This window comes from Neofelis nebulosa, chromosome 7 (genome assembly GCF_028018385.1).
Source record: "Neofelis nebulosa isolate mNeoNeb1 chromosome 7, mNeoNeb1.pri, whole genome shotgun sequence".
Taxonomy (NCBI): Eukaryota; Metazoa; Chordata; class Mammalia; order Carnivora; family Felidae; genus Neofelis; species Neofelis nebulosa.
The window spans coordinates 133,432,993-133,458,539 of record NC_080788.1 but is presented as its reverse complement, the minus strand read 5'-3'; the positions used below and the strand labels follow the sequence as shown (position 1 = coordinate 133,458,539).

General features: G+C 38.3%; 1 protein-coding gene and 1 pseudogene across 6 annotated transcripts in view; one reads left to right on the top strand and one right to left on the bottom strand.

Moving 5' to 3' along the window:
- TTC8 (tetratricopeptide repeat domain 8) overlaps nucleotides 1-5,529 on the bottom strand; it is a 59,728-nt gene extending 54,199 nt beyond the window's left edge. For 2 of the 6 annotated variants that reach the window (XM_058739966.1, XM_058739968.1), the window contains exon 1: nucleotides 5,350-5,527. In XM_058739966.1, coding sequence (XP_058595949.1) covers nucleotides 5,350-5,463 — 114 coding nt within the window. In that variant the 5' untranslated portion in view covers nucleotides 5,464-5,527. Of the gene's footprint in view, nucleotides 1-4,780; nucleotides 4,838-5,349 lie in introns of all 6 variants that reach the window. The other 4 variants (XM_058739970.1, XM_058739971.1, XM_058739969.1 and 1 more) reach the window with 4 other exon arrangements.
- On the top strand, nucleotides 5,462-23,052 carry LOC131517993 (tripartite motif-containing protein 59-like; annotated as a pseudogene).
- Nucleotides 23,053-25,547: the final 2,495 nt, after the last annotated feature.

Sequence of the window (25,547 nt, the reverse complement as noted above, 5' to 3'; positions counted from 1 at the left end):
AATCGGAAGTTGTGGGGGAAAAGTACTCTAAAATGTTGAAGCCTCAAAAAATTCGTAAAGGTTAAAGGAGGATGTGAAGATAAACCATCTGACTGCAGAGCTGAGGACCATCTGCTTCTGCTCTGATCACATTTCTGTTAGCTTTTCATAGATTGGTAGTCTCTCCGTCAATTACCTTCCTCCACTGAAACAAAGACAGCATCACAAGAAATCCCAATAACAAAATTACTATCAGAAATGCCCTCCTGGGGGCGCCTGGGTGGCCCAGTGGTTTGGGCTTGATTTTGGCTCAGGTCATGATCTTACGGTTCATGGGATCAATCCCCAGGTTGGGCTCTGTGCTGACAGTGCAGAGCCTGCTTGGGATTCTCTCTCTTCCTCCCTCTCAGCCCCTCCCCTGCTCTCGCTCTCTCTCTCTCTCTCTCAAAATAAATCAATTTTAAAAAATAAAGGGAAGGGGCACCTGGGTGGCTTAATTGGTTAAGCGTCCAACTTCGGCTCAGGTCATGATCTCACGGTTTGTGGGTTCGAGCCCCGTGTCGGGCTCTGCGCTGACAGCTCAGAGCCTGGAGCCTGCTTCAGATTCTGTGTCTCCCTCTCTCTGACTCTCCCCTGCTCATGCTCTGTCTCTCTGTCTCTCTCTCTCTCTCAAGAATAAATAAATATTTTTTTAAAAATTAAAAAAATAAAGGGAAGAACATTTCATTGTTCATTTTTAACATCTAACAGATAAAGAATAAATAAATATGAAGAAATACATTTTTCTCATATCTCTTCCCAATTTGTTAAAATTAAAAGCTTTTAATTCTGAAAGAATTCAATGTATATATTTCTGATAAACTGCATAAAGAAATCTCAGTGGGAAAAAGGAAAAAAGAAAGAAAGGAAAGAAGGAAGGAAGGAAGGAAGGAAGGAAGGAAGGAAGGAAGGAAGGAAGGAAGGAAGACTCTCCTGGAGGAATCCGGGAAGAATTTCCTTAATTGATTAAAAAAAAAAAAAACTGGCCCTCAAATCAAGAAATGAATTAAGAATGTCCATAATGCAATTACATTTATTTGAAAAGGTAAATATATGTTTAGGAACCTATGGGGCTGACAATTAAGGATGGGAGTGGAGGGACACAAAGGTCAACTCTCATGTAGTGTTGGTAGGAATGTAAGTTGGTGCAGCCACTGTGGAAAACAGCATAGAGGTTCCTCAAAAAATTAAAAATAGAAATACCATATGATCCAGTAATTCCACTACCAGGTCTTTACCCAGAGAAAATGAAAATACTAATTTGAAAAGACAGATGCACTGCTGTATTTACTGCAGCATTATTTACAATACCCATGATATGGAAGCAACCATATAGATAAATGGAAAAGGAAGGTATGGTATATATGTACAATGGAATATTACGCAGCCATAAAAATTAGATCTTGCCATTTGCAACAACATGGATGGATCTTAGAGGGTATTATGCTAAGTGAAATAAGTCAGACAGAAAAAGACAAATACCATATGATTTCAGTTATATGTGGAATCTAAAAGACAAAACAAAAAGCAGAAACGGACCCAAATATAGAGAATAAATGGATGGTTGCCAGAGGGGAGGGTTGGAGAGGGATGGGCAAAATGGGCGAAGGGGAGCCAGAGATACAGGCTTCCAGTTATGAAATGAATAAGTCATGGGAATAAAAGGTACAGCATAGGGTTTATGATATTGTAATAGCATGGTATGGTGACGAATGGTAGCTACACTTGGGGTGACCACCGCATAGTATAGAGAAGTTGAATCACTATGTTGTACACCTGAAACTAAGGTAACATGGTGTCAACTATATTCAAATTTTAAAAATTAAAAATTACCTAATTAAAAAGGAAAAGCACACAGTGAAAAAACAGTGTTTAAAGGCTGGGTCAAAAAATAACTAACACATAAATGAACCCTACAAACTTTTCAGCAGCCCTATCCAGCTATCAAAAGCCCAGTTTGGTGGGGTGGCTGGGGGGCTCAGTTGGTTAAAAGCTTCGGACTCTTGATTTTGGCTTGGGTCATGATCTCACAGTTCATGAGTTCGTGGAGCCTGCTTGGGATTCTCTCTCTTCCTCTCTCTCTGCCTCTTCCCTGCTCATGCTCTCTCTCAAGATAAATAAATAAAACTTAAAAAATTTTAAAGCCCAGTTTGATAAGGTAATATCAAGTTAAACTTCTATTCCCAATGAAATACTGCTCATTGTTCTGCCAATATATATATATATATATATATATATATATATATATATATATATATATATATAGTTCCTACTTAAATAAACTACCTCAGCAAAACAAATAAAAAGGATTAGAAAGGAAAGGAGTATCATAAATTTCTTCTAGATCTGGTACTCATTCTCCTAAGCCTACTCTGATATTTACATCAAACCCATTAACAACCCCTGCTCATAACAAGAAAATAGTAATAAAGCATAACATTTTTTAATGTTTATGGCAGTAGACATTATGTATCACATTATGGACGATTATTTCAAATCCACAGCAAATAGGACAATAGAATAGGCCAGGACCTAACAAAATTGACTGCCCTAATGATCTTAACCATGTCAAATGGTTAACCAATGACAACAGCAGTATTTCCCAATATAAACCTGTGTCTTTTTTTCTTCATTATCATTATCAAAATCACGGTTCTACCAAACATGCCTTGTAATAAGTCTTTAATCTTTCAAGAGGGCCAATAAGGCCTAATGACAGCTGTACAAGAAACCAAGTAAAAAGACACAAGCCCTTACCTTATTTAGCTGCTAATTCAGGAGACTGCAAAGCCCTAAATCTGTTTATCTTACTCTTCCTAGATAAAAAGGAGCAAGGTCCCTCTGTGGCCCCATCTTCACCATTAATGAAAACACTTCTGCCTTGACCATGCACTTTCCAAAATGGCATCTCTCCAAAATAACAAGGGAGAAATCTATCTCTGTCTCCCCCATCCACCCCCCACCCCGAAGGCACCAGGGATCAAGTAAGTTTCAGAATACTGTCTTTATCAAAATTAGATAGGTCACCTTCCTTCAGGATTTTCTAAAGCCTTTAATCCACAAGTATGTTAAAATTCTTTACCATTTAGCTAAAATCTTGAAAAAGGCACAGTAGATGGGAAAATGTACTGGGAAAAGTTGAGAAACACACAGCTTTGAAATATTAGGCTACATCGGGGCCAAAGAGGGAGCACAGTATGGACAAAGTAAATGGATTTATCAGCTTTGTAACTTTGGACAAATTACTTAACCCTGTGCCCCAGTGCACTTAATCTGTAAAACGGGTGAAACAGTACCAATTTCCTAAGAGGGATGAGGATTAAATGAGATGACTTCTAAAACCCTCCGAACCAAGCCTGACATAGAGTAAATACTCAATAAATGTTAGCTACTATTTTTGTTACCTATTTTGCAAGGTTATTCTAAGCATAGAAATACCCATAATTTACACAACTTAGTAAGCAGTAAGCACTCAACAAAGGTCATTTGGTTGAACACATATAAAATCCTGCTCACAGTGCCTAGCACAAACTAAATCTGAATTCACAGGCACAGTACTGTACTGAATGTGCTATGATTATATGTTATTAAGAGTATAGGATCTTAACCATTAATAAAAACACTGCTCCTTTGCTTATAACATTTCACCATGAGACTACATCTCCCTAGTACGGTAACAATGAAGATACCCAAACCTTGCCCACTGCCAAAAGAGTAGCAGAGGTCAAATAAGTTTCAGAACTATTGTATTGACAAAATTACATTTCTTTTCTTCAGAACCCAGAGGCTTTAGTATGAATCTTGAATCTTCGAGTAGGAAATATACTGTCCCCAGATGAATTTAGCGAGGAAACTTTCTGTCGCTAAGCAGCTCTTGGGCAACAGCTCTGTGGAACACAGAATGGAAACTACCCTAAATTAATGGAAAAACAGAAACAGCATGTAAAGCTCTTGCAAACCATTGTGCTTAGAGCAGTGCCCGGTCCGTCTTAGGGTTTTAACAGACTTTTGTTGTACAAAACGAAAAGGGGCCAAGGTACTGTAACAGTTCCCAGACATAGTTGATTGTGGAATCTGGAACCTTGTTTTTTGTTTGTTTGTTTGTTTGTTTGTTTTGTTTTGAGTACCACCTGTGGGACTAACTGTGCCAAGAAACACGCTTGGAAAAATGCTTCCCTGTGGAAACACAGTCCTATTAATGAACACGAACTAACCCAAAAGAATCGAGCTTAGCATTCTAACATGGATTGTTACAGGAGAGATGTTCTACCTATCTGAAAGTCTGTATGTTCACCTCAACAGGTTATCTGTCATCCACTTGCTCACATGCAACAAGGCAGAGCCTAATAACAGTATTCACACATAGGCCTCCACTTATGTAACTCCCCTCAATTCTCCTTTTTTTTTTTTTCCCCTAATATCTCCAAGGCAACACTACTAAAGGAAAAGCTGGGAAACCAGCTTTTACTAGAAGCACTGACAAACTGCCACAGCTCTGCTCCTCTTCTCCCTTTTTCTCCAGGAACTACCTGCCACCGGTGTTGTTCCTCTCACACACAGTATATGGCCATCCTCACTCTCTTGATTTAATCTCTCACTTCATTTAAGAGAACAAAACTAAACTAGCACTGTAGTTTATTTAAGGTATTTTAATCAATGCCATCATTTCTTCTTTCAGGGAAACTCTTTTCCCATCCCTCCCTCCTAATAGTAAATGTATCTCTTCCCCTCGTAGATTCTCATTTCTCTAACCGCATTTCCTGCCTCAAATTGCACTCATGTCCCAGAATCAAAGCCTCCTTCACTCCCGGACAACAATCTTCACATGAAGTGGGAGGATCACAACGTTTGATCCAAATAACAACAACAACAACAACAAGGCAACTATTTCAACAAGAGTTGAGAAGTTACAGATCTTTATACATAATTGTTTTAGACATTAATAACGCACACGCAGAGAACTTAAGAGCCCATCCATATGAAAGTATAAACGATCATCAAAGTTCTGCACCAAAGTGAAATTCGGGACTTTTAAGTGTTCCTTTAAGGGACGCGTAGGGACTGCTGAAGTTTGAGGAGGGGGCGGTTCTGGCACAGCACTCCGGGGTTCCGTGGGGTCGCGGGGACGCCGCCGGCGGGGAGGTGCGGGGTGGGGGGGGGAAGGTGCTGGTCACAGCTCTAGGGGATCTCGCGCCAGATGCCTGTGCTGACCACACGATCAACTTCGCCCCGGGCCTTTCACCCCGGAGCCCCCACGGGGCGGCCCCGGGACCCCCCAGAGCCCTCTGCCTCTCGCCGGGATCCACAGGGCTGACGGGGTCCGGCCGGTACCTGGTCATAAGGGGACTTCTCCAGCATCTGCGTGCACAGATCGGCGCAGAGCTGGAACTTCCTGCGCCTAAAATAGCTCCAGGCCAGGAGCAGCGGCTCCATCTCCGAGCCCATGGCGGCCGAGCGCGGCCCACGAAGGACCGGAGCCGGGCCTGGGAGGGCGGGGTCGAGGAGCCAGAGGCGTCCAGCTCTGCCCGGCAACGCGCGGAGGCAGGGGCCTAGCCTGAGAGGTGCCCGCATCGCGCCTGATAACAGGAAAAAGAAAACCCACCACGAGTCGAACTCAGCTACGAGTCTTGTCAAACCTTGGCTGCAGAAAGTGTGTACTTTTAAAAGATACATATTTCATTAACCTCGAGAAGAAGGCACCATGGCTAAATTAAGAGGTAGTGACTTAGACACCTCCGACTGGGGTCCTCCACTCTCCCAAAGGAGGACCGGTTGCCTAGCAGCGAAACGCTCTGCTTACTCTGCCAGTCTGAGAAAAATCCCAGGTGTTGACCCTACAACGGCTGTCCTACTCTTCCTTGCACGCTTTCCTGCCCCTATCATTTATCCTTCCAATTCTAGAAACACAAACATGAGACCAGTTTCTTCAATACCATACTGCCCACCAGAACCCAAGGATTCTAAAAGCCCTCAACAAATCTCAGTGTTCGAATAGAAATGGGTATTGGATACTGCTTAGTCCTATCGAGGCATTTTACAGATGAAAAACTGAGATCGGCTCAGAGAAGAGAAATTATTCACCCAAAGTCTTATGAAGTTAGGGAGGGGGACTGTAATCTGGGCTACAGATTAGGCTGTTACAGATAGGCTGTTAATACCGCTATTATACAATGCATAAGGATTCCGGATTACACATTGGTGACTTTTTTACAAACAAAATGACATAACACAAAATTTTAAAAAGGAGCTTTTTGAAATGCCATCTCCAACCAATTGCTGTTTGTCAAATGCTTAAATGCTTACTTGTGCGGAATGATTTCTTTAGGCACAATTCTGACTTCTCTCTAGAGATTTACACAGATATGAAAAAAGAAGTGTGTCTGGGCTAAATCTAGGTAGACTTCGTTAGGAAGGGTATCTTTTTTCCTTGCCTCTTTCCTACCACAGTGGGAGAGACAAGAGAGGAAAAATAATACTGAAGAAATTTCTGGTCAGGTCTAAATCTCCTTTTACAGATAAGAAACAACAACTCTTAGCAAAAATAAATCACTCACAGTTTTCTCAAACCATTAGGGTACCATAATGCAGACATTATATTTAATCCCAATATTTATATATTTCATAAATATCAAAATGAAACTACCTTTCTAACCTGACTAATGGGTTGGGAGTAGTTTTCTTCTCCTTACTAAGCAGTATTTCTTGTATTTCTTGAATTTTTGCTTTTTAGAAGCAAATAGTAATCAGGGTTTTTTCTTTTTTAAAAAATGTTTATTTATTTATTTTGAGAAGGAGAGAGAGAGCATGAGTGAGGAAGGGACAGAGAGAGACAGGGAGAGAGAGAATTCCAAGCAAGCTTTGTACTGTCAGAGCAGAGCCCTATGCGGGGCTCAATCCCACTAACCATGAGATCATGACCAGAGCCAAAATCAAGAGTCAGATGCTCAACCAACTGAGCCACCCAGGTGCCCCTATCCAGGTTTTGATTATTACAGTTATGTTTATTGTAATTAGTCCATTTTTGTTTCCCTCAAAGTGCTTCTAGAAATGTATTCTGTCCTAAGACAATAGCCTGTTGTTTCTGAGAGTCAGGTTGTAGGACTACACATGCTGGCAATTGCAGTTGGGCTCAATATTTCAAAAGACTTTTTGTTTTCTGATACAATGTTGCTATGTAAGTGAGTCTCAACTCCAACTCCGTATTAGACAGATTTTTAAATAAAATTTTTATTTTAGAACAGATTTAGATTTATGAAAAAGTTGTAGAGTACAGAGAGTTCCTATATACTCCTCACCCACTTTCTCCTATTGTTAACATTTTATGTTAGTACAGTACATGTGTCACAATGAAGGAACCAATATTGACACGTTGCTATTAACTCCACGGTATATATGGATTTCAATAATTTTCCCCTGATATCCTTTTTCCATTCCAGGATCCCACTTTGGATACCTTATTACACTGAATTAGTAATGTAAGGGTTAAATTGTAGTGTTAGGACTAACCTGTAGCCTTGAGAAATAACAGCTTTGTTTTAACACTGTAGGTTAAGAGATACCAGCCTTATCCTATCAATCAAGGGAACAAAAGTTCAAGGAAAATCAACTGGATTAGTGTTTGATTGGATTGGGGCAAGGGCACGTCAGAACTGTTTCCACCCCCATCTGGAAACTATTTCTTTGTTCTGTTCCCAGGTGACGATAAGACGATGTGGTGGGCTATAAGAACTCTGTACCCCCGGCTGTTCGGGTCGCACTCTGGTCAAGAGTGTCAGTCCTGATCGGTCTGCCTTGCCTCTCATTGCAATAAACTTTGTTGTGACTGTCACTGGTGCCCATAGCATTCTGTTTCAGGAGTCGTGTGGATGCAACAGTATGTCTCCTTTCTCTGGTCTGTGGCAGTTTCTCAGGCTTTCCTTGTTTATGATGACCTTGACAGTTTTGAAGAGTACTAGTCAAGTATTTTGTAGAATATCAGGAAAACTTTTAAAAATACAGATACTCAAATTCCATCCTTCAAGATTCTGATTTAAATAGCTTGATGTAGAACTAAAACGTCAGTTTTTTTGTTTTTCTTTTTAAGTTTCCTAGTTAATTCTACTAGGCAGCCAGGGTTGAACAACTATCATGTTGAGTTCCACATGGTCTTGCATATATTGAGATTATTGCCAACTTCCTAGACAACAAGATTTTTATAAGTGGTAAAAATAAAGAGACATAAATATATAAGTATGGAACAAAAAAGAGGCATTAAAAATATTTTAGGACCATAATAATTCATACTAGCTTCTTTCAGAAGGCTGTTAATTTTTTTTTTTTTTCCTTTTAGAAAAGTCAAATGGAGGGGCGCCTGGGTGACGCAGTCGGTTGGGCGTCCGACTTCAGCCAGGTCACGGTCTCGCGGTCCGTGAGTTCGAGCCCCGTGTCAGGCTCTGGGCTGATGGCTCAGAGCCTGGAGCCTGTTTCCGATTCTGTGTCTCCCTCTCTCTCTGACCCTCCCCCGTTCATGCTCTGTCTCTCTCTGTCCCAAAAATAAATAAACGTTGAAAAAAAAAATTAAAAAAAAAAAAAAAGTCAAATGGAAGGGCGCCTGGGTGGCTCAGCCAGTTAAAGTGTCCGACTACGACTCAGGTCATGATGTCTTACTTTGCGAGTTTGAGCCCCACGTCAGACTCTGTGTAGACAGCTCAGAGCCTAGAGCCTGCTTTGGATTCTGTGTCTCCCTTTCTCTCTGCCCCTCCCTGCTTGCGCGCGCTCTCTCTCTCTCTCTCTCTCTCTCAAAAACAAATAAACATTAAAAAATTTAAGAAAAGAAAAGTCAAACGGCTGTGGAAAATTGTAGAATACTTAGTAAATTGCAGGATATGAAGCACGTCTAAATGTAGCATAAACTGAGCCTTTAAAAGATTATACGGGGCACCTGGGTGGCTCAGTCGGTTGAACGTCCGACTTCGGCTCAGGTCATGATCTCACAGTCCGTGAGTTCGAGCCCCGCGTCAGGCTCTGTGCTGACAGCTCAGAGCCTGGAGCCTGTTTCAGATTCTGTGTCTCCCTCTCTCTCTGACCCTCCCCTGTTCATGCTCTCTCTCTGTCTCAAAAATAAATAAATGTTAAAAAAAAAAAAAGATTATAAATTGTGTAAATTTTTAATTGTGTAAATATGTTAATTGATTATGTGAATGTGCAGATAGACTTTATTACATTTTTTATAATTTCTAATCCATAATGCAGAAACCATTTTTTAATGTTTACTTATTTATTTTTGAGAGAGAAAGACAGAACGCGTGCACAAGTCGGGGAAGGGCAGAGAGAGAGAGAGAGGGAGACACAGAATCCGAAGTAGCTCTGGGCTCTGAGCTTTCAGCACAGAGCCCAACTCGACTCAGGGCTCAAACCCACAAACCTGTGAGATCATGACCTGAGCTGAAGTCAGACACTTAACTGACTAAAGCCATCCAGGCACTCCAGAAACCACTTTTTTAAATGGCATGCTAGTAACAGCTCCTAGCAAAAAGGGTAGATAGGACTTACTGGGGTCATTTTCAAACTGAGGAAAATGAAGCACAGAGAAACAACTTAATCCCTTTGAAAGAAAGGGTCAGTTTCCCAATCAGAGCTAGATCTCAGTTCCTGGATCCTTATCTTTTGCTCTCCAGCAACTACATATCCCTTTAGGTTAATTCTGTTTAAAGTCAAATACTATAGATATGTAACTTTAATTGTCAAAAGTTAACTTTTCTTAAATGTTACATTGGTATTATTCAGGCCATTTAACGTTAACCCAAAAGAAAAGCAGTTAAACTGGGATCTTCTCTTAGTCAACAAGTATTTGTGTAGGCCCTATGCTTGGTGATAAGAACAGCAGAGAGGAACAAGAGAGGTCTCCCGCCACAAAGATACTTAGAATAAAGAGTAGTTAGGGGAAAGAGCACTGAATTTGAGGTCAGACTTACTGGCTGTGTTTTCTCAGGCAAATTAGGAATCAATATAGGATGGTAGTTAAGAAGTCGGCTCTGGTGCTACATTTCCTATATTTGAACCCCTGACTCTCCCATGCACTAAATGTGGGGATCGTGGGCAAGTGGCTTAATAGTCCCATGCCTCAGATATGTGCTTCATCCATAATGTAAACGTTCTTTAAGAATTTTTTATTCTGCCTTAAAGGACTAGAAAAACACACATGAGGGATGAAACTCATAAGAAATGTTAACTATAGATAGTAAGTATGTCATAGACCTATAGGACATGCTAAACATAGAATAGACATTTATGTGTTAAACACATTAAGAGAATGAAAAAATGAGTGTTACTTGTAGACAGAAAGAGATGGAAAGCAAAATAAGCCTTAAATACTCATAAAGCATGGATCAGCTTTATCTAGCTCAAATTGGCCACCCATTGGTATCATCCGTTCTAGCCCACTTGCCCTCTGCTTAAAATACATACCGTTGCTCATAAGGTTATCACAGAGCTATAACTGTAGCTGTGTATATTTGCCTCTTCTTCTCTCCAATAGAGCAAACATCTGGCACCACAGATCTTCCATCTCTAAACTTTCTTGCCTGCCCTTGACTCTGCTCCTTGTAACAACACCATCTGTGATAAAGAAAGGTGACGTAAAGAGAGTCAGGACACAGGAACTTTGAGCAAACCACAGGCCATGTGGTCCTTTCACCTATTTGCACTAAATATCTTTACCTATTCAATCCCATTCCCTTTGCTTCTCACTGTAGATTTTAAGTTGATTTAACAAACTAGCCATTTTGGTCTATGAGCCTTTCAATTTCGGGACTTCCAGGATAAGCCCACTAGTTAGTGTACTTAGAAGCCACCATAGCATTTCCCCACTACATATCAAATGGGAATGAGGATGATGACTACGAGAACAATGATGATGACAGAATGACTATTTTATGGGACGGTTGTAGAGATCAAGCCAATTTCATTTAGGCAAGGCATAATTACATTGTCTATTCAAAAAACACAGAAACACATTGGGATGGAAACCAACAATGTATGCAACCAGGGATTGCCTCAATTTTCAGTCAGACACATTTATTACATCCTAGAGAAAGAATATTTTGAGACAATACCAAAGAAACTGGAAGTCGTTCTTTTTTACCCATTCTTGAGAAAGTGCTTAATAAATATCTATTGATATTTTAGCGAAAAATTCTTTTGAATACATAGTATGAGATGCCAGGAATACAGAGTGAATAATGGAGGTGAACAAAAAAGTGCAATAGAAGGAGGTGGGAGCCATGATAAACCCAGGAAGGGACAAGGGTACGAGTGAAGGCACGGGGCTGGGTGAGTTTACATCTTCTCCACGGTTGGTAAAGAGCTTTGTGGTCAGCAGGTCAGGGAAAGCTTCACAACATGAAATCATGTGATCAGGAAAGAAGATGTGGAAGGAAAGAAGCAAAGGTGGGCTCAAGCCAGATCATCAAGAGTATGGAACATCACAGAGTGGAATTTGCACATCCGATGAAAAACCACCAGGGAAATTTTACCAGAGAATAAGAACAACTTGGCTGATTTAGAGTGAGGGTAGGAAGATCACTTAGGATACTCCTGTCATAGTTAAGGTACGACATGCTGGAAGTAATGGGCGTGGACGCAAGAGGCAAACAAATGTCGAAGCAATAAAATCAGTAGAACTTGGACACTGATTGGATATGTGGAGGGCATTTGGCTAAGGAAAGAGAGAAAACTAGTCTAGTTCTCAGGTTTCCAAGTGGTGAGTGTACGGATAGGGGGGCCAGTCACCAAGATCAGAATGAAGGAGAAGGAATGGAGTGAGAAAAAATGAGAGTAGTTCAGTCTGGGGCATAATGATTTTATTGCCTCTGGGACAGCAGGATGGAGATGTTCTGTTGGTTACTGGAAACAGATGCACAGAAGAGGCCATGAAAACAGTTCAGTGATGGAGCTAAAATCTGAGACTCACATAATTATATATCTGTTCATCAAAGGCAATGGAGAGAATGAGATTACCCCCATGAATGAGAAAAGAAAAGAACCAAAGACAGAACCATGCAGATTACTAACATTAAGAGACAGGTAATGAAAAGAGGAGAGATAAAACATACCAAGAAGGAATGCTCAGACATGTAAGAAACCAGATCTAAGAAGACCAGATGAGTGTGGGATCGTGAAGCCAAACTATAGAGAGAATTTCAAAAAAGAAGAAGCAGTTCAACTGTGTTAAATTCTGAAAAGATACGATGAAAACTAAAATAAAAAATAAAAATAAAAAAAATAAAAATACCAGGTTTGGCCATAAGTCACCCATCTACAATATTTGTCTCCATTTGACTACAGTGGAGTCAAGAGAGAACAGGCAAAGAAATCTGTGTGTAATTAGTTGAGGTGAGAATCAGACCTAAGAAATAGACACACGAATAGAAGTTATTCTTTCAAGGAACAGTCACTCAAGCAAATGATTTAAAAATATTTGCAAAGCCACATGCATGTGTTTGAATTAACAGAAGTTTTATACTTTGTGGTGGTTCACCATATAATAGATGCTGTGTTCAATTTTTTAAAGCTATAGGGCTCTGGGGTGCCTGGGTGGCTCAGTCGGTTAAGTGTCCAACTTCAGCTCAAGTCACGATCTCATGGTTTGTGAGTTAGAGCCACACATCAGGCTTTCTGCTTTCAGCCAGAGCCCGCTTCAGATGCTCTGTCCCCCTTCTCTCTCTCTGTCCCTCCCCTGCTCTCTCACTCTCTCTCTCAAAAATAAACTTTAAAAAAAAAAAAAAGCTATAGGGTTCTACTACTGGCAATTGCATAAACCACTGATTCTGGGGTAGAAACTTTTCTCTAAAATGGATGTGATCTGAGGTAACATGTTTTTAGTCTTTTTGCTCAGGAAGAAGTGGTACTTTTATACTCCAGGACTCTACTGAAAAAGTGAACTCATTATTAGTACTAGTATGGGACTTATTCTACTATTTAAGCTTTTTTTTTTTTAAAGCCATTGAATGAATAATTCCCAGCAATATACAAGCAAATGCCATTCAATATTAAAGTAGGAGTCACTAACAGATTTATCTATTTACCAGTATAACAATGGCTACCATTTATTGAGCTCTTATTCTGGGTGGATTGGGCACAGTATTAGGTTCTACACATGCCCTTAAGTCTCCTCACTAACTCTGCAAGCTTGGTACTATTATTGTCCCCATTCTACAGAAGAAGAACTAAGACTTGAACTTAGTTGTTTGCTCAGTTATCCAGTGAGTCTGTGCACAACGAGGATTTGAATTTATGTGGAGTCAGGATCCTACACCCTTCACCAGATGAGCAACTTGTATTTTTTCAAAAGTACAAGATGCTCTAGTCACACTGAATTTCTCCCTATTCCCTCTATACTTGATGTACTTGAAGCATTCTGTGCCTTTGCACATAGCTGCAGTGTCTTATCTCCATCCCCCATGCCTTTTGTCTGGTTGGCATAGATCCAAGCCAACTTTCAACCCTATTTTGAACTCTACTGATTCTCCAAAGACCTATCTGCAAGATGCTCTCAGTACCCCTCTTATAAAACTTCTTATGCTACACTATAATATCTTTCTCCTTGTAGACTTTAATGTTATTCATCCCTTTCCCAGAAGCCTAGCATACGGTGCACACATGGCATAGACATTTCATAGATTCTTGGTGAATGAATGGCCAAATGAAGTTCAATAACTACTATACCAAATTCAAAATTGATGGTTACATTTTGAAATAAATAACTTAATCTTTGAATATGCATTGTGGCATCTATCTAAAGGCTTAGGGAACCAATTTAACCATGCCAAAACTTAGTGTCAAATAACTTGTTTTCATTAAAATACCAAAGCCTTTGGAGATCAGTCTATATTAATAGAGTCTACCTAAAGCAATTTGAAATTTCTTTTCAAAAAGAATTAAGAAGGGATAATCCTTAAAGGGAATAAAAGTCTGATTTTATAAAGACTGATTCTTGGTTTTTATTTTCTAAAATGATCCATTTAAAGATCTTATACATTTTTAAAGATAGCTTAAATATTATACAAGTTATCAGAAAGTTCACTTGCTTTAAGCTAGTGGATATTTTTTCTAATACTTTTCTATAATTCCAATATTACTAGGTAAATGTTTCTTAAGATCTCAAATAAGCCTTTTTTTTTTTTTAGATAATTTCTTGGACACTTCACGTATCTTCTTGATACAATCAATCCTCTTGATAATTAGTTATTCACCGAGCATTTATTGAATGCCTACCGGTGCCAGGCACTTTCTAAGCTATGGGTACAGTGATTATTAGAGCAAAGACTCTCTCCTCTCATGGATGGGGAGAAGAGATTATGACTATTGGTAAACTAGTAATATACCTACCTTAAACCACAACCAACGTCATACTCAACAATATACCCTTAGAAGCATTCCCAGTAAAATCTGGAATAAGCGATGCTAGCACTACTGCTATTTAATACTGTTCAGAAAATTATAGCAATGCAATAAACAGAGTAAGACGTTTGGCTATCAGAAAGGAAGAGCCAAGATATTATTGTTTGTCAGTTGTAGATAATTGTCTTTCTAGGAAACTTTGTTATTTAGAAAGTTCTTTTTTTTTAATGTTTATTTCATATTCCATAACTTCTGGGACCCTCTGATTCAATGATTTGAAATGCTACCTTCATTATATGCTAAATTCGAGTATAGAATAAATATTGTTTCTGGGTTGTGTGTTCAGGGTCATTGACATGAAGGTCAATATTTTTGAAAGTATAACACTGTTTTAATTTCTGTAGCTCTGTTTACAAATCTTTACATTTTTTTTCAAGTCCTCGAATTTATGTGAGGCTTTATTCATAGATAAACTATTTTCAGTTATGAAGTTAGTCACAATCCAATATTACTGGCATTTTAAGTACGTGAATAATGATTTTTCCTAATCTACTGGGAAATAGTCTCTTAATACTCTGCTCCTACTATAGTAAACTCCAAATCAAAAAAGCTCTATAAAACTAGTGACTTCCTTGAAAATAAAGAAAATGCTTCTCAATTTCTGCACATGAGCTACACTACATTAACCCCAAATTACTGACCATCTACCAAAATCTATTTTCTTCTTGTGGCTCTTGAATGAAGCTATTACCTGTTATTTTGGCAAAGGTCTTCAGAAAGTGAAAATACAATTATTAAATATTCCCTTTTATTCTAAATTTGCTTGTTTCAGTCTGAATTTCACACGCAATTACACATCTGCTCAGGTGAGCCATCTAGGTGTTCTTAGAAATATTTATCAAGTCCCTTTGATTCATATCACATACAACAGCCTAAACGATTTTAAACCAAGCACATAAAGAGAGGCTGATTACATTCAATTGCTTTTTCCATCAAGCTTCTTGTACTCTGAAAATCAGATTCTAAAGTCTGAGAATGAATTAATTTTCAACAATTGAAGTAGGCTTAGAACTCTGTTGGTATAAATTCTATTTATGTGACAGACAACCACTTCTGCCTCCATCTTGTCCTCATGCAGTTGAACATGATATGAAAGAGCACCTTCTTTCCAGTCATTGGTAAGGGGTCATACAGATTCTTTAAAAATCACTTAAAAAGGAAAATAAACCCAGGAGCTCCTGGATGGCTCAGTTGATTAAGCTTCCAACTGAAGCTCAGGTCGTGATCTTGTGGTTCGTGAGTGAGCCCCACATCGGGCTCACTGCTGTCAGCATAGAGCCTGCTTCCGTTCCACTGTCCCCCACTCTCTCTCTGCCCCTTCCCTGCTTGTTCTCTCTCTCTCTCTCTCTGAAAACAAATAAATAAACTTTTAAAAAAAAGGAAAAAGAGACCTAGATTCTTTTCACTAAAAAAAAAAATGACAAAGATCAAAGCAAAATCTACCTATCCTATGACATTTATACATAGAGAATCCTAGTATAAATATTTAAAATATAAAATATAAACACAGTAAATTGGTGCAGCCACTATGGAAAACAGTATGGAGTTTCCTCAAAAAATTAAAAATAGAAATACCATGTAATCCAGTAATTCCACTACTGGATATTTACCTAAAGAAAATAAAAACACTGATATGAAAAGATATGTACACCCCTATGTTTACTGCAGCATTATTTATATTAGCCAAAATATGGAATCACCCTAAGCGTCCATCTATAGATGAGTGAATAAAGAAAATGTGGCGAATATATATATAGATGTATATAATGGAATATCACTCAGCCGTAAAAAAAGAATATCTTGCCATTTACAATAGGATAGACTTAGAAGGTATTATACCAAATGAAATAACTCAGAGAAAGACAAATACCTTATGATTTCACTTATATGTGGAATCTAAAAAACAAAACGAGCAAATAAATAAACAAAAGCTCTAAACAAATAGACTCTAAATACGGAGAACAAACTGATGGTTGCCAGAGGGGAGGGAGTAGGGGAATGTGTAAAATTGGTGAAGGGGAGTGGGAGATACAGGCTTCTAGTTAATGAATGAATAAGTCAGAGGGATGAAAAGTACAGCATAGGGGCGCCTGGGTGGCGCAGTCGGTTAAGCGGCCGACTTCGGCCAGGTCACGATCTCGCGGTCCGTGAGTTCGAGCCCCGCGTCGGGCTCTGTGCTGACAGCTCGGAGCCTGGAGCCTGTTTCCAATTCTGTGTCTCCCTCTCTCTGCCCCTCCTCCGTTCATGCTCTGTCTCTCTCTGTCCCAAAAATAAATAAAAAACGTTGAAAAAAAAAAATTAAAAAAAAAAAAAAAAAGAAAAGTACAGCATAGGAAATAAAGTCAACGATATTGTAATAGTGTTGTATGGGGACAGATGGTAACTAATCTTGTAAGCATAGCACAACATAAAGAGATGTCAAATCACTATGTTGTACAGTTGAAACCAGTGCGACATTGTCAACTATACTTCAATAAACTTCACATCTTAAAAATACAAAATAGAAGAACAGATTAAAAAAAATTTTTTTTTGACGTTTATTTATTTTTGAGAGCCAGAGAGACAGAGTGCAAGCTGGGGAGGAGCAGAGAGAGAGGGGGACACAGAATCCAAAGCAGGCTTCAGGCTTTGAGCTGTCAGCATGGAGCCCGATGTGGGACTTGAACCCACAAACTGTGAGATCATGACCCAAGCCGAAGTCAGACACTTAACCGACTGAGCCACCCAGGCACCCCAAAAGAACAGATTTTTTTTAAATGCAGTATACACTGTATTATTACATCTCTGCTTTCTACTCTGACCAGCCACAAGGACATTATATACATATATGAAAGGAGGGCAAAGAGTGAGAAAGTGTCTTTGATGTGGCTAGAACGCTGCTCATTTTTAAAAAATTAAGTTCTGGAATGTTCTAACACCACCATCCAAACTCCCCAGCAAGACCTAAAAGTCCTACAGCTCCTGGCTATTTCTCTGACCATATCTCATCCCCTTATCGACTTGCTTACTCCACTCACGTGACACTGGCCCCCTTGCTGGTCTTTGACTGGACTTAGCGGGGCAATGTTGCACTTAGTCTTAGTAGACAGCCACATTCTTCCCCCAGATAACCTCTCAGTCACTTAATGAAGGGGTCCTTCACTCTGTCAATTCATGAAGGTCCCCACTGACGTGTCACTTCATTAAAGAGGTCCTCCCTACAAACCAGCCCCATCTCATTTCCCTGCCACTTTTTTCTCCATAGTACCTGACACCCCTTGGCATATTTCATAAGTATGCACATATACATTATCATCTATGTCTCTGCCCTCTCTACTGCAGAATGCAAGCACCAAGAGTTGATACTTTGCTCTATCCTCAGTGCCTAAGGTAATGCTTGGCATATAATATGTCCTCAAAAAATATTTGCTGAATAAATTGCTTTCTTTCCAATAATGTTAGGCTAAATAATACAAGTTGTGGGTCACTATTTAGGTTTAAAGATCCAATTATTAATTAGCATGTTGATAAACATTAGCACTTGACAGTATGAATTATTTAATTGAACATAATGTCTATACCTTCTCATAAAACCACATAGAAAATTGTCAAATCAAGAACCTCTGCAACTCTATCTCATTCTATTCATAATCTCTGGCCTTAGCCCTCTCTTTGCTGTTAGGGTCAATAGCAGAGTAGTCCCCTCACGGTATTCATTACTAGACAAATTTAGCAGAGAAATGAAGAGTCATCTACCCAGCAGACTGCCTACCCTCACTTACATCCTGACTGCCCATCCCTGAACCCCCACTGGCCCTTTTTTTAAAAACAATTTTTTTTAATGGTTATTTATTTTTGAGAGTGTGAACAGGGGAGTGGGAGAGAGAGAGGGAGACACAGAATCTGGAGCAGGCTCCAGCCCCTGAGCTGTCAGCCCAGAGCCTTGATGTGGGGCTGGAACTCACCAACTGCGAGATCATGACCTGAGCCGAAGTCAGATACTTAATCAACAGAGCCACCCAGGAGCCCCTATAGGAAGTTTGAACCCCTACTGACCCTTGAGAAGAGGAGGATGGCTAGCGGTGCATGGAGGAACATATTTTGTCTTCTTGTGAAAGTATCATATTTATGCTTACTGGCATTCCCCTTCCTTCCCTCAATATCCTAAAAAATTATCCACTTCACTCCGGAAGTTCTAAAGTTCTAAGCATTTGTAGGGTGATGAATTACATTACACGACTCCTTTCCCTTCAGGATATTATGGCAGATTATATTATTATCCCCACTTATTCACTCCTCCCTTGCAAGAAGATTTAACATCCTCACCCATTGTTGCCATGTGATTCAACACTGAGTTGGCCCCCATTGACATTGGACCTGGCCATGTGACTTGCTGTGACCAATGGGTCATGGGCAGAAAAAGTATACTACATGCTCTAAAACTTTAAGAGCCTTTCCGTGGTTGGCTTTGCTCTTTTCCCTCTGCTTCTTCAGCCTGAGACCTAGAATGAGAAGAGATGTAAAGCAAAGTATAGCCAGGCCATGTCACTGTAGCTGACCCACAACTACCCTGACCCACAATATGAACAGGAAAGAAATGTTGGTTATTGTAAACTACTGAGATGCTTGGATCATTTGTTATTGCAGCAAAGCTAATATCTTCATACTCTTCTTTTTTCTCCCATGATTAGAATTCAAATATCCATTTCTACAAAATTAACAAGATGTGAAGAAGTCCCACATGAAGAACACTACTAATTTTACTGAAGGGCATATGAAAAGAAAAATAAACAAATAAAAAAATACCATGTTCCTAGATAGGTAGATTACACAGTGAAAAGTTTCAGTTCTCTTCAAATTAACCTATAAATTCAGGGTGTTTTCAACAACTAGAATAGTTGAATCTGACATTCATCAGGAAGAACAGTCCCCCCAAAAAAATTTTTGAGAAATGATAATAATGACCGTCTTGCCCTACAAGATATTAAAAAATGTACACGGATGCTATAGTAATCAAAATAAGATGGTACTAGAACAGGTTCACAAGTAGATGGATGGAATAGAATAGAAAAGCCAGAAATGGCTACATATATGTGATGATTTAACAGATGATAAACGTGGTAGTTCCTCCCAACACTACCCAACCTGTTCTTTCTGAAATCATTCCGATCTCAGAAAATGGTACATCCATCTTTCCAGTTGCCTAGACCAAAAGCCTTACATATATGCTTATCTTCTCTTTCTTAAACACACACATCCAAATTCATTAGTCAAGCCTGTTGGTTCAACCTCAAAAATAGATCTAGAATCTACCTCTACTAAACCGCTTTGCCCCAACTATCCTTATCTCTTGTATCAATTACTGCTTTAGGCTCTTGGGACCTTTGACACTACTCAACACAGCAGCCAAAGTGACTCTTTCAAAATATCCTAAATCAGATCATGTCACTTCTTTCCTTAAAACCCTTCCAGTGTTGGCCATCTCACCTGGATTTGAAAGCCAAAGTTCTTAATGCTAACTCATAAGTCCCTAAATGATCTGCCCCCTCTTCCACCCTATTAGATAAGATCTGATCTTATCGAATGCCACCTTACATTAGCTTATACTGGAGTCACTCGAGCTTCTGTGCTAATCCTTAAGTGGATCAAACATGGTGCCATAACAGGTTATTTGCACTTACTCTTTTCTCTACCAAGAATGCTCTTTTCCTAGATATCCACGTGAATTGCTTCATCCCCTCCTTCATGTTCTACATCTAATGCTATCTTATTAGAGTGATCATCCCTGACCACCAAAATTAGTCACATAACTTTCCCAGTGCAAAATGAAAATGCAAGGTTTTTCATTTTCGGAATTTCAAGACAACAGAGCATTATAATATTGAACATTTGGAAAGGTTCAAAGCTAACATGTATTTTTCTATCACTTATCAACTTGTACATTAGGCCACTAATTTTATTAGGAAGGAAGACAACTAATTTTTATTTACATAAAATATAAAACAACATAAATCTCGTTTTGTTTCTGTTACATACAGTAAGACACACTCTATGATCATGTGTCAATCTCTTATAATTTGCCTACACAGTATTTCACAGGATATGAAGGAATGATCATAAGAAAAATTAATGGTGCTCAAAAATTGTATCAGATGATGTCAATGATTTAACAGTACACTTACTAAGCTTTTCTTAAAGGTATATTATGTTCAAAGGCTATAAACCCCTCAATTTATGATTATTGAGTTGAGAACCATCCTGTTTTCTTCCAAGTACAGAATGTTTTATTTCTGTCACTTTTTCTGAAGTCAGTACTTAACCCATCTCATTTTTTATTTGTTTGTTATTATTTTTCCAGAAGGCCCATCTCATGATAATGTATAACTAACTTGGACTCGCATTGTATGGCACAGGTTTTCATGTAGATGTATTACCAGTGTGTGTGTGACATTGTTTGAAACAACCTTTACTCTTCATGTCTGAGAACAACCACCACAACAACATAATAATAAGCATTTTCTAAAACCTTTTTGAGATGCTGGCCTTCTTTTTGATCTTCCAGGTCAAGTTCACTTATTGTCTAACAAACAAATCAATCAATGCCATTGAATTATTTCAATTAAATCCTTTTTTTTAAATTTAATTCCTGTTTTGAGAAGGATTATTAATTAGCCAAATGATTCCTTTTCTGGGCAATGTTCCACAACTCTTTGGTGAAATGAGCATATTACATATGTGCCTTCTTAATTGACTACTTAACTACTTAACTCACTTAACTACTTAACTACTTCTGCAGCAAAGTTAGAATGTTAACACTGCTTTTCTTACATATAAAGTTTATCATCTAATTTCAAAATGTTAACAGCTTTCCCCATTCTGTCTAGTCTAGTCATCCACTCCAGTCTCTGCTTATGTCTCTACTTTTCAGCTAAAGTTCTAAGTTATCGTTCAAATTTGTTTTGAAGTTTTAATTTTAAATTTTTTCCCCAGTCCTGATCAAAAGAAAGGAAGAAATAACTCAGATAACTCACTGAGTAATGACTTAAATGGGCCTATTTCTCTTGTGGTCTTCCAAGAGTCCTGTCACTATGTCAACCCCATTAGAATGTGGATCAACATAAATTATAAGATATTCATAAAGTTCGCTCTCCATAATTAGATTTTTACTCACAGGACTGGGTATTATCTGATATTTAAAAATTAATAGGAAAGGATAAAAAAAATCAACAACAAAGTTAATCTTCAGGAAAGGATGTGTTTTAAGATGTGCCAATGTTCAGTAGAGCTGTTTCAAGCCTGTAGAGGAACTCTGTCTCTTCCTCCCCGTGAATACTAATAAAAGAATCTGAACAAGTTGGAGAAGATAAAGTATATTCAGTCACTAAGCCAGAAGATCAACAAAGTAGGAAAGGCACAATTTTGAGGATGAGTTAACATGTCCCATTTGTTAACAGTATTTTTGAAGACCCTCGTGTACTCATGCTCTCATACATTTTGTAGAAATTGCTTGGAAAACATTCTTCAGGCATCCGGGAGCTTTTTTATATGGAGACCTTTACAAATTCCACTCAAGTGCCCCAATTGCAGAAGTATTATTGAAATTCCTCTAACTGGTATTGAATCTTTACCTGTTAATTTTGCATTAAGGAATATTATGGAAAAGTACCAGCAAGAAGTCCGTCCAGATATCGTTACCTGTCCCGAACTTTACAGACAATATTAAGTGTTTACTGTCTCCTAGATAAAAAATTAGTTCGTGGTCATTGCCTTACCGTAGGTTAACGTCATGGTCATCCCATAGATGATCTTCAAGGTGCCTATCTGAAAGAAAAGGATACACCCCAAAAACTGCTTGAACAGTTAACTGACACACACTGGACAGATCTTACTCATCTTATCCAAAAACTGGAAGAACAGAAATCTCATTCAGAGAAGATGGTCCAAAGTGATAAGGAAGTTGTAAGGAGTTAGTGATACATTAGAACAGAAAAAATTTTTTTCTTAGCTGCTCTTGGTAAAGTTAGCAATCTGATTAATCAAGAATACACTCCACAAATTGAAAGAATGAAAGAAATATGAGAGCAGCAGCTTGAATTGATGACACTGACAACATCTTTACAGGAAGAGTCTCCACTGAAATTTCTTGAAAAAGTTGATGATATCCGCCAACATGTACAGATTTTGAAACAAAGACCACTTCCTGATGTTCACCCTGTTGAAATTTATCCTCAATGAGCCAAATATTGAAAGAAGACTGGAGCAGAACAGAAATTGGACAAATTAAGAAACTTCTTATTCCTGAAATGAAAATTTCTTCAAAGAGGATGCCATGTTCCTGGCCTGATAAGGATGAAAAATAAGTCGAAGTTTTTAAGATTTTAAACATCGTTGTAGTTTCATTAATTTCAGTGATACTGATGTTGATCCTCTTTTTTAACCAACACATAATAACCTGAAGTCTATCTTTTTACCAAAGTTTATCTAACAATTTGCATGATTTAAAGAATATGCTATGTCACACTTTATATTTGCTGAAGGAATTCATGTGGAAAATAGTTTCTTGTTGAAAATTCAAACCTGAATTGTTTAAATAGGCTTATTCTGTACAGCAGAGACTAACAACCATTGCTAAAGGGAGAAATAGGGTAGCATGGATAAATAGCAAACTAAACTATCAGAGTTGCAACAAATACAAATACACAGAAATGTTAAACCATCCATACTTCTCTTAGATGAAAATGTGTCAGAGCTAGAAATGATACAGAATGTGTCTAAACTAGAATAATTATCTAGTAACTACTTAATTTAATACATTATCCCATTTTATTTGATTGAGGCTGACTTTATCCCTGTGACCTTGAAACATTTCTGTACCGATACTGTCTTTCAGCATGATTATTTCTTTTAGCATTATATGCCGCAGTGGTTGGTTACTGTTGCAGTTCTTTATGTATACATAGCTTTTAGGTTAAAAGATGGCAAAATTGTTAAAGTGCATATATACCTTTATTTTGATGTGGCCCGAAGCCTCTAAATGGGCAAAACAAGGAGGGTGAGTAGAGGTTTTAATTCAAACAGCAGTCTAAAAGTAGTAAGGGATTGCATACATTAAGGATATTTCTGATCAAACATACATGATACATTAATGTATTTTAGATAAACATTGCATTAAATCTATCAGCATTCATTCCTAACAAGTTATTGATTTTGGAAATGTGTTAGGGAACAATGACCTTTTCAAATAATGATCTTACTTTATGGTTTGTGTAAATTTGACTTTTGGTTAGTGCTTTAGTCTTGCCAGTCAAATCCATTTTTGGATAAAAACTCTGAAAACACATTACTAGAATAATTGTTGATATATTCCATCCTCATTTGATTTAGGTGGCACCATGTTAACTATATTTGTCTTAAAAATGGTCTTAAGTTCTCTGCCATTTGCTTATGTGAATATCAAAGTACCAATAATTTAATATTTTCTTCAATTTTGCTTAAATGGGAGTCTGTGTAGCTATTAAGTCAAATCCCTTTGATTAGTTCCCTTATTGTTAACAGGGACTGGAATTGTGCTTGTGGTAGGACTTTTGGCTCTTCTGTCCATGGAACCATAAGTATAAGGTTATTTGCTTTCCAGAAATTCCAAATTGGCTGTTGCTCTTGGATCTATTCCCTAGGAGCCCTACCTAGCTCAAAGACTTTCAGGCCCTATTAGGGAATGCTCCTGGTCCTAGATTACATATAAAATATAATGAATTAATATGGCTATAGTTCTAAAATACTCCTAATTTTTAATTTAAAAAAATTTTTTAGTGTTTATTTTTTTGAGAGAGACAGAGCATGAGCAGGCTCCAGGCTCTGAGCTGTCAGCATAGAGCTTGACATGGGGCTTGAACTCTCTAGCTATGAGATCATGACCTGAGCTGAAGTCAGATGCTCAACTGACTGAACCACCCAGGTGCCCCTACTGAGAATAAATCTTAACACAAAGATGGCTGGCTGTATTAAATCAAATTTATGATCAGAATCAGAATTATCTAGCACAATTAACAGTCGTGTGGGCAAAGAATATTTGGAGGGTATTAATGGAGGTGGAGGGGAGAGACATATTGAGGTATTGAAATAAACACAGCATAATAACTTTAGGCTGAAGTTGCATTAAATTTTAGTCACAACGTAAAAATGCCATGTACTTTTTGAGTACATGCATTAGTAAGCACTGAAATTTGTTAGCTGTTGTGGGTCAAGCACTTACTGAAGTAGGTATTAACTTCTACTTTTTATAGATAAAGAAACATACCCTAAAGTAATTTGCCCAAGGTCAAAAAGCCAGCATATGGGAGAACCTGTGTTTTATTTTGAGTTCTTGCTCTCATGCTATCAAAACTTTAAGCCAATAGTTTTATTTTTATTAAATTAAAGCTTCTAATTTATGTCTAAGAATCATTTATAACTAAAAATTGAAGCATATGCCTATGAACATTTTAGGTTTGACATAAACATTTTGTAACTTGCCCATTCTTAGTAGACAAAAACTATTTATAAATTTTATATAGTATGCAAGAACATAGTCCAGAATACAAATAACTGATTTTTAAAAAATTTTTTTTTCAACGTTTTTTATTTATTTTTGGGACAGAGAGAGACAGAGCATGAACGGGGGAGGGGCAGAGAGAGAGGGAGACACAGAATGGGAAACAGGCTCCAGGCTCCGAGCCATCAGCCCAGAGCCTGACGCGGGGCTCGAACTCACGGACCGCGAGATCGTGACCTGGCTGAAGTCGGACGCTCAACCGACTGCGCCACCCAGGCGCCCCAATAACTGATTCTTATACATGCTCCTTCTGTTTGGTAATTCTTACCAGGAGTATGAAATTGTAAAATTTAAAGTATATAATCTTGATATATTTCTAAGTTTTATATACAACAAAATATTTTAATAAACTTATTTTGCTACAAAAAAAAAGATGTGCTAATGTTCAAAATGCTTCATTGTGGACTTTAAAAAAAAAAGCAATTTCAGTATGTAATAAACTAGTTGACTGTCCTTTGAACAAAGCCAATTATTCTAAAGAAAGATTTTTATCGTAAGCATTCATGGAAAATTCTCTATA